Source organism: Rhopilema esculentum, chromosome 21 (genome assembly GCF_057945365.1).
Source record: "Rhopilema esculentum isolate cy_ngs chromosome 21, ASM5794536v1, whole genome shotgun sequence".
In the NCBI taxonomy this organism is placed as follows: Eukaryota; Metazoa; Cnidaria; class Scyphozoa; order Rhizostomeae; family Rhizostomatidae; genus Rhopilema; species Rhopilema esculentum.
Window position 1 is genome coordinate 9960906 of NC_142835.1, and position 10423 is coordinate 9971328.

General features: G+C 37.3%; 1 protein-coding gene across 2 annotated transcripts in view; it reads left to right on the plus strand.

Annotated features, from left to right (window-relative positions):
- LOC135684558 (homeobox protein PKNOX1) overlaps positions 1-10102 on the plus strand; it is a 10806-nt gene extending 704 nt beyond the window's left edge. For both annotated transcript variants that reach the window (XM_065200170.2, XM_065200169.2), the window contains exons 2-7: positions 2107-2493; positions 4428-4703; positions 5234-5485; positions 6645-6721; positions 7771-7955; positions 8287-10102. In XM_065200170.2, the coding sequence (XP_065056242.2) occupies positions 2107-2493; positions 4428-4703; positions 5234-5485; positions 6645-6721; positions 7771-7955; positions 8287-8669 (1560 nt within the window). In that variant the 3' untranslated portion in view covers positions 8670-10102. The remainder of the gene's footprint in view (positions 1-2106; positions 2494-4427; positions 4704-5233; positions 5486-6644; positions 6722-7770; positions 7956-8286) is intronic.
- Positions 10103-10423: the final 321 nt, after the last annotated feature.

Consider the following 10423-nt stretch of genomic DNA (forward strand, 5'->3'; position numbering starts at 1 on the left):
AGCCGTTTCATGTTTAGGTCATATTTTTGTTTACAATTTTTGACCAGGGGGTCTTTTGTTCCGATTTCACGATAAATGTGCTTCTTAGTGGGTTTTTGACATGCAGAGACCGATTAGCATTTTGTTTGAGTCAAAAATAATCCAGCAAGAGTATGTAAGAGCAGAGAATATTGAGTTAAATGTAAAGGCGAATCTTTAACCTTTCTGTTTGCTTTTAACCAGCACCTACTGTGGGCATAAAATCTGGTTTGCTGGAGATGCATAACTCAACTGAGATCATGATGTAGTAACTTTCAGTGGGGTTTGCTTATAAAGTAACAAAATACGAAACAAGCCTGACATAAATTTTCAAATATGCCAACCCACAATTTTGTCAGAACCTTAATGCACCCAAAATTCATAGCAAATGCCAACAAATTAAAAAAGATCAATATCAAATGAAAACCACAATTTCCAAATGACCCAAATAAAATAAACAGTATGTTTCTTATGAAATGGCAAGTCATGCATTTTATTTTTATGCCCAAATCACTCAGGTTGCAGTACATGCTTACTATATCCCTGAAAGGGGTAAGAAACTTGCAATCTCCTTGCCATTAGAAAGGATCACTGGAGACTTGGTAAAAAAATTCCTTTGATATTTCTTTGAAATTTTGTGATTTTCATCATTGTGACTGGCTGGGTAGTAAAATATTGGAGATGCAACCAAATCCAAGTTTTGAAGAATGCCACAAATTCTTCACAGTCAAACCTGAAAATTCTCATAAAATATCAAATAGAAAAATTTTCAAAGCAAGAAAAACAAGAAACATTACACATACTACCCTAAATGTGAAAAATATACATGTATGTATAATGTTGATATAAACAAGCTCTAAAGTAAGAAATGGAACTGAATTTGCTACAGCATTTGGAAACTGGAATACTCAATGTTTGGCCTTGTTTCCTGAATAAAGTCTGGTGTCTACAGACTTCCCCAGCTCAACACACATCTGCTCCCATAAGCACCCAGAATGTATATTATCAACATTGTCAAATTAGGTTCCCTGCTGCTAAATGCAAGATTGATTGAAGCTGCCAACAGAAGGCAATATAAATCAAATTACACTTATCACTATCCCGTGATCCAACTGAGTACTCCTGGAAAGGAATATATTCAATCAGTGGCCAAGAAACTGTTCAATACTGCAGATGCAACATCGCTTATGCAGTCAAATTTGAATGAAAGGTGCCACTTTAAACTAGGTAGAGGCAAATTATACATAGATAGAAGTTGGTTTTTTTTCTTTGAGATCAAAATTTCAATTTATCTTAGCCACTATTTTCATGCAGTAAGATTCTAAAATGTTCCATTCATTTCCTTGATGAAATTTCTTGAGCCTTAGATTGAACAAACCGTTTTTTGGTAGAAATCCATCCATGAATGAACAGTAAAATGGAAATTTGAATGTATTGAGCCTTTGCTAAATCATTTAAGTTCACCTTCAAAACCTATGAACCTTTCCCTTTAAATTGCCAGAAATTAAAAGTGAAAATGCAAATGCAAAAACCATGCGGCTCAATTGACATCATATCTATTTGATTAAAGAGAGCTCCTGAAAATAACCATGAATTCTTCATGTAACACAAAAGTATTTGAAGTTGACTGTTAAAGATGCGAAAATAGTAGCTAGAAAAATCATGAGAACAAATCGTAGCTAGAAAAATCTAAATCTATAAGACTCAGCTTCACAGACAGATGCTAGATGTTTTTGTGCCAAATGATATATTGACAAATGGAATATCTGATAAAATGATATATTGATAAATGGAATATCTAGTATTTAAACTCTTGACCATTTTGCTGTCTGGGAAGGTTTTCATTCCCAAATCTATCAGAATAATTCCATCATTTCTGTAAGAATACTAGATATTTAATTTGTACTATGCAGCCAAATCTTCAAAACTGTAAGAGTCCTTCTCCTAAGTTCAAACACTTTCAACTATTTTCTTGGAAGTTTTTATTATTTCAATTTATATTTATGGTATGCTGCAAGTGGGGACCAGTGGACAACAATTTAATGATAAATGCAAGTGATAAACAGACTTATGTTTTTCTAATTTCAGATGGAAGGCCCATTAACTTCTCGGCCATTTGGGCAGATCTCATCTACTCACAATCAACAACCTGTCAGTCAGCAGCAGTATGTTGCAGGTGGGGATGTAGCTTCACTCCAGCGTCAAGTTGATCGTATTACACAAGAAGGTCAGTTCCTTGGGATTCAAGCTACAGATGTGCAACAGATAGGTTTACTTGAGAATCAAAAGCTGCTTGTATACCGTCATCCACTGTTTCCATTGTTGGGTAAGATATTTGAGGAATGTGAATTGGCAACAAATTCCCTTGATGCAGTGAACTCTCAAGCATTTGATCAAGAAATCAAGACATTCATAACACTGCAAGCAAAAGAGGGGAAACCATTTTTCACAGATGATGCTGACACAGATCAGCTGGTATGATATTTTTTTAGCTTTAATATCTCAAGTAAGATGTCTAACAAAATAGGTGCAGAATGTTTCAATTTGTCGCCAGCTTGAACAGGCCTCTTTGTAAAGATTCTAGTAGGTGTGTGGCTGATAACAGCCTTGAAGCAAAATTTTTCATCGAGGCACACAATTCACAACTTCCTGTTTAAATCGCAGGGAACAAATTGATGTTACAGCTTTTCCGTGTGGTTTTTAAGCTTTGTGGTACAAAATTATTATAAAGCATCTGTCTTTGAAATGTTATAGACACCCAAATAAGAAACTTCTCTTATATTAATCCCAAAATAGATTTGCATAGCTAGGCTTTTAACAAATGTACTGAACAAGAGAAGCTAGAACTGAAAATGTTTTTTTATTCTAAAAATTATATCCTGTTATGGTAAGAGTGGCAATGCAGATTTAGAGTGGTTCTTTCATCACACTCAACTGCAACATAATGTTTTCCTTTGTTAAAAATGCGTAGTATCATGCTATTCCATAAACGGTGAATGCTATGAATAAAAGATGATTTCCGGGGCAAGAAGACAATGTTTCTGATCAAAAAGTAATCTTTGCAAATCACACAATATTGCTATTTTTTGAGAAGCAGGTGCTTGACAAAACTCGTCTAGGTGCATGCCAAGAAGCAAGCACACAATCACATGCCTCAAACTTAGAAGCCTGAGTTTGAGTCATGCAACAGCTCAGAAGTGCCTGATGTCATGCAACAGCTTAGCAATTTTTCCCTGTTGTGAAAATATTCATCTGTCTTGTTTGGACAGTCATGGAAAGGATTCAGTCATGGAAATGGCTTTCATTTTGCTGTCACTGCTTAGAGTTTAATACTGCGAAATCATTTCCTCAATGGAAAACTGTTTCATATCTTCTTTGCTTTGAGGAATTCGAAGTATTGTAGATTTGTAGTTCGTTATACGTTCACATTTTGAGAACCATTTTACAAGTGTTCTTGTTTATGGCCAACCAGGTGCATCAGCACCCTCTTATGCCCTTAAAACTGGCTTACTTCTTTCCTTGTTTTGCACCAATCAGTACTCCTAACATCAACCATAAATTCAAGATTCTTGTAATCCATCTTAAATAACCACATTTTGAAATATATTTGTTAGTTGCCAGTGAAGAATATTACCAGTGTATAAAAGCAGAAGTTATAGTTTTTTCAACTGCCACCAAATGCTAATTGTAAATCTACCAAAGATTTATAGCTGCTAAGAGCAACTTTTTGGTGATCAAAAGATTATGTATTCCACACATTTTTTATAATGTGGGTTAGTTGATGGTAAGCCAATATTGTTGTCGCGACGCTTTGGTTTTGTGAAGAAAAATTTTGAAGGAATGCTGCATAATACAGAAGTCTTGTTATCAGTTGGTTGTGCACAAATTCTGCACATCCATAACTAACATTGGTTGTTAATTCATTGAGTCATTGTCATCTTGCTCCTTGAAGGAAGATGTCATTCATGCCCAATGAAATGCAATGAACGATATTACTTCCATATTTTGCATATCGTCACATACCATTTTAAATTTTTACATTGGCTCTATAACATATGAAGTCAAGAACATTGAGTCTGCAAGATAAAACTGCTTTATCGAAGCATTAGGCATTCTATTTTTGTTTCTCATGTTACTGCTTGGATTGGAAGAATGCTTGATTACATGTCACCATATTACAACTTTCTCTTCAAAATCTTAAAACAAGTGGATATTATTTTTCAGATTTCCATCTAGTTATTGTCTTAGTTTGTAATTAGCTGATAATATACTTCTTTTTTGCGTGTGACGTCATAGCTTTGCTTTGAAAATAGGTCTTCTTTTCTTATTCAGCAGTGTCATTTGTTAGCTGATTAGTGCTAGACAGCTAAACTGCCAGTGGTATATTAACGTGTTTTGTTTGCTTTCAGATGCTAAAGGCTCTACAGGTGTTAAGAATACATCTACTTGAAATGGAAAAAGTAAACGAGTTGTGCAAAGACTTCTGTAGCAGATATATCGCTTGCTTGAAAGGAAAATTGAACAGTGAAAATCTCATGCGAACTCTGAACGTGCATTCAGTGTCTCCGACACCTGATGAGTTTTCTGAGAATCAAACATCAGTTCCAGTTAGTCAGGTACAACACCCCCAGCCTGTTTACCCACCGCAACAGGCGCTTCACGGACAGTTTAATGGCAACAGACCGGTAACTAAGTCGCAATTTACGAGATTCTGTCTTGTCAATGCATGTGTCCCGATCTTAACATTAATTGTTTCAAGCCTTCTTGTTCTATTTTCCCTAAGAAAGCGACTATCAGAGGCTAAAGTTTTAATGATTTTTCCTTCCTTTTTGAGATTCTTGACATAAGTATGTTTGATAAAAATAGGCATCGGTTTATTGCACACCGTTTTTGGTATTTTTCTGCAGTTTGAAGGGGGTTTTGGAGAATCTGAGGCTTAGTTTTAATAAGAATGCCACAAATGGTTATTATAAAGAAAACAACAATTACAAAGAAGGCAAAAACAATCTTGCTCCCACATGTGTTCAAAAATAATACTCAAAAAGTTCAAGTTCAAAAATATTGGTTAAAAAAATTTAGAAATTGATAGCAGCACATTCAGTTTGGTTGCGAAATTTAATCTGATAACAATCATTTCATGACGAAGTTGTTTCAATAAGGGTGTTCCTTTGATGAAGTCACTGCAGTAATTGACAAGGAAGGTTCTTTTTAATAGGTGAATCTTGCAACGACCCAGCCACAATCACCCCAACAGACTCACTTAACTATGGCGCTAAACACAGTTACCCCAAACGCCTCTCTTGTATCTGACGTATCCGATGGAAGCCTGCCCTCTACCCCGTCATCACCCAGTGAAGAAATGCCGAGCCTGGGTGGATCGGATAAGAAGAAAAACAGCAGCAAAAGAGGCATCTTCCCGAAACACGCAACGAATATAATGAAAGCATGGCTGTTCCAGCATTTAGTGGTGGGTTTTTCGATTCTTTAACAAATTGACCGTGTTTTTAGCAGACCTCTGCTGATTACCGAGGGGCAATTCAGGTTCTGTTTACACAGGATCGGATCCATACGGATCTGTACCCAAAGTGGTATAGAAAGGCTTTGCGTTTACACGGGATCTGGCCCATCCGATTCCATTTGGATCTGCTATCCGTACCGCTTTTGAAGATGCTCCCGTTTGGATCCGATCCCAAAAACATCTCGTGTAAACAGTTGGGATCGCATCCAAACAGGTACGGATACAGAATAAGGCGAAAGATGTCTATTTCGATATACTTTGTAATAAATTTATTGTTTCGAATCTTTCGACCTGGTTTATCCTCAGCAATCAAATCTATTTATCAAAATGTCTGCTTTTTCAAAATGAATGAAGAGGTTGATAAAGGACCAAAGAGCAAAGTTTTTGGTTGAACTGATGAGGAGACGGCTCTACTGCTGAAAGTTGTGCTGGAAAATAAATGAAACAAAATCCAAGGAGTATCTTATTAAGAAACAATAAAACAAAAATATGAAGGCAGATACAATAGCATTCAATCGCTATAAAGGATCAATGATAGCATTCTGTGGTTGAATAATTGCCGCCAAAATTTCGTTATTTGAGTGAGCACACAAATCTGCGCATCTTGGATCCATACGGATCCGATCCCGTGTAAATGCAAATATTTTCAGATCCGATCCCGTGTAAACACCCGCTCAAGAATGAGTTCGGATCGATATGGATCCGATACTGTTTGGATCCGATACGTGTCCGAGACTTCCGCGAAAACAATTCATCCTTAAATCCCTCAGTAGGTTTGTGAGCGATTATCTGGTAATGTCATCAATGAAGGCCCTGTAGACAGTATGTTATGTAAACAGTAAGCTATTATAATGTATGATACTTTAAAACTTACTTGAATAAAGTGTCCATTGCACACTGCAAAATAGCTAAATTTGTCAAGTTTGTTGAATTTTTTTAATGAATAGCATAGGGTTGATAGAGTATTTAACGCTATTAAAGTATGGAATCAATTTGTTTTTATTAGATCGCTGCTAAATTCAGAAATGATTACCCTTAGCCTCTTGATCCACCGGCCTCTTTTACGCAGATGTTTTTTGTATAATTTATTTTAACCATATCTTTGCAGCATCCATACCCAACGGAAGATGAAAAGCGGCAAATCGCTGCTCAAACAAACCTTACGATATTGCAAGTGAATAATTGGTATGTTGACTAGTCATAACCTTTTGAGGCCACGCCCTCTAGAACGCCGGAAAACGCCCCTTTAGAAAATACTGGTTTATTTCTACTGAGGTTTTATAAACAATCTGTTTCAGAGAAGATATCAATAGCTTTGAAAATAGATAAAATTGGCTTGGGGATAATAAAACAGCAAGAATAACACCCAAAAAAGGAACGAAAAGGGTTCCCAGTTAAGAAGAACTACTACTCCTTAGGAGTATACGATTCAATGTTGCGATAGAGCATAGTTAGAGTAAACTTTCCAAAAAAATTTCTTATCTATTATTGCAAAAAAGTGGAGGGGCTATAAACACTGCTAGCCCAATGGCTGCGCAGTGCCTGGGTCATATACGTGGCGTAGATTTTACTTCGTTCTCCTTAGGACTCACATGAAATTATTTTATGAAGATGTCTGTAGAATAAAAAGTCTGATTGGTTTTCTTCCAAGCTAGCGCATGGCCTTCTATAATCTTGTCGTTATTTTGTCCCAACTTTTCATGATCCAACCCCCTCCCTCCCCCCCCGCCAAAGCTTTCGTTTTCTTATATATCTTGATAAATGTTTTGAATGGATATTTCTTCGTTTAATTGCTGGAAACTTGACCACCTTAAACAGATTCCTATTAATAGCAATACCGCAACAAGGCACTGAATGGAAATATTTTCGGTTTAACCTTTGGTATAGTGTCTTTTTGGCTAGACGTGTTCCTCTGGAATACATTTCAACTGAATATTGTTGTCTGATAATTGCATCATAGACGTAGAAAGGGGGTACGTAAATTTAAGAGTGTAGAGGGGATACGTGCAACGAGTTATGCCTAAAAGTTTCTCATCAAATTCGGTTGTGGATTCCAATCAGAAACATGCAAAATCCCAAAAATCTGAGAACCACCGATATCCAAAAGAGCCATTTCTACGATGGTAAAACGGTTTTATTTTGGTATACGTAGCCCGGAATATCCATGAATGTAGCCTGAAATCTTGTAACCTGCCTCCAGGCGCCTGAGCTCAGCGGAAAGTGTTTTTTTGTAGGTTTATCAACGCCAGACGTCGAATACTGCAACCGATGCTGGACAGCAGCACTTCATACGCTAGCCTTAGTCGAGCCAAGAAGATAAAACCACAGAAAGTTCCTGCACAACGTGCATGGCCAGAGTCAATTGGAGTCTACACACCCTATCATTCGGCAGATGGTATTCAGTATCACACAACTGGTGGTAAGTTTATCTATAGTGATCTAGGGGAATTGTACTGCATTGAAATGGAGATGTGGAAGGAGACCTAAGGGATGTTGTCCAGATGAAGCAAGAATCATCATCATCAGGTACCATCTTCTATCAGAAGGTTGGCTACCATGACCCTCCAACTATCCCAAAATCTGAGTTTTGGTTTGTTGTCATGGTCATAGATGAAGCAAGAATGTCTACCCATAAGCTCTCTGTCATAAGTCGAAAAATCACAACAAATTGCTACCTTAACTCGTGTAAGGAAGTAATAATTTATCCAAATCGGAGTAGCTCAGTATTTGATCTTATCCTTATTTTTCAGGTGCATTGCCAGCTGGTTACACTGTTGTAAGCCCCGGGATTGCTCCCCAGGGCCAATTAATCGTGAACGTTGGAACACCAGCAAACACCCACCAGTCACTTGCCATAGGATCCCAAGTGCAGTTTGTCCAAGTCTCGACGGTGCCTACTGTTGTACAAGCATTGCCTGCTGGTTTGATCCAAGTGACTCCATCCGGCCAGGTCACTACAACGAGCGCCATTACTGCCATTGCAGTCCCCGATGTTCAAGGTAGCAGTGACCTACGGGGAAGCAATGCTGCTTCTTCGCCGAAAACTGTCACAACAGCATACTCAATCGGGGAAACTCCGAATGGGGACACCAATGTGCTTAAGGGTGACGGGTCAGAAACAGAGGTACGATGATGATACAGCCTATTATTCGACCCTACATACCGAAGTAGCGGCTATCCATAGTTCATAACAAAGTAGCACAAGCATGATTCAGTACTCCTTATTCATTTTTCAGTTGCATGTGTATTAATGGTCATGGATTGTTGTCGTGTACAGTAGTTGTGAGGTGAGTGCTAGGCATCATTGAGCGACTCGGTTTGAGAATGAGGCTCGGTCCTATCCGATAAACATAGGTTGTCTGCACTTTGAATGAGTCCCAAGGACAGGTTAGAAAATATCCATCAAAGGAGCTCTTCTCATGTGAAGCTTCATATTTTTTGCCACTTTTTAACAGCCTGCTTTTATTTTGCGTGTGTTTAATTTTCCAATGGCCTAAATAATGCAAAGAATATCTAAAGTTATGCCTAGCACTTGTACCTTTTTCTGTTATAATAAAACTTTCCAATTTGCGAAATGTGTGACCGTCAGTCTCGTCTTGACTTTAGTCTGGGTAAATCTGTCAACCCGTATGAGATATTGGTTGTTTGTTCAGATTTAAGTAGAATTTTTGATTTTCAAAGTTTCTTTTTTATTTTGGTGCCCTGATAACAATTGTCACAACTAGATTATATTGTATTGTATATTACTATGCAGAAAATAGTATACTGTGATTTGAACCTAAATCGTACAAGCCCAATAAAGTTTTACCCACTCATCATCTTTTCCCTGACAATATTGATTGCTTAATTGGTAGATAGTGCTTCTTATAAAATTGGCCAGAACTTGGCATGTGTGGCGTGGTGGGTTGACAGGAAGACATAAAATCCTAGGTGCATGATTACATAATTGCTAGATATAAGTTTAATGTGTCAGAATGCTGTCTGTGAATTGTTCATTTTTTATACCAAGGAGGGCATTGCGGCATGTATGTACGTATGCATTCTGGGGCACAACGAACTTTTTTGTGGATCTCGAAGGACCTTGATATAGTTTCGTGCATGAATCTGTTCAAGGAAAACACCCCACCCTGTGGAATTAGCGACAACGTATCCACTATTGAAACCTTTGCTAAGGGCTCTTGTGATTATTTTTTTTCCTTTGCGAGCAGCGACATACAGCTCCTAAAACTTAGTCGAAACCTACCAAAGTCATGTTCGTTTGAGTGGAAAGATGTAAGATCGAGTGTTATTTCATAGCAACTGAGTTAAAGGGCTAAACGATATTAGTCAGTCGAATTTTGCTTTTTTTATTAAACAATTATATTTCTTTGATTTAGACTGATATTCTACATATAAATGATTTTAGGCAGTGCATGTAACTGTGAATTGTCAGATCCAATACGTCAAATGAAATTTTTATTTTCCTACTTGTTGTTTTATCGAGCCTAAGGCTCCAGAGATTTTGATTACACGCTGTAAGCTTGTTTTTATGTCATTGTACATAGAAAGATCGTAGATTTAGACAAACCTGTTTTTCCTTCAGTCTTTTTCTGCCATAGTTGTGCTTTCGCCTCAAATTTAGCACACGTTATCTCCTAAATTTATCAAGGAGAAATCAAGAGAACGAGTTAAAGAGAGCACGTCCTTGTCTGCTAATAAGGACGATATAAAGAGAATTTGTACTCGATCTCACTAAATCCAGCATTGTTTATCATTTTTCGTATCATATCACCTCGAACCTCATATCAGCTTGATTTTGCTATGCTGTTGATTAGCCAAAGTACTTTGAGATATGCACAGGCTATTAACAAGGTCTGCAATTATATTCTAAGTTCCAGTTAGCCGCAT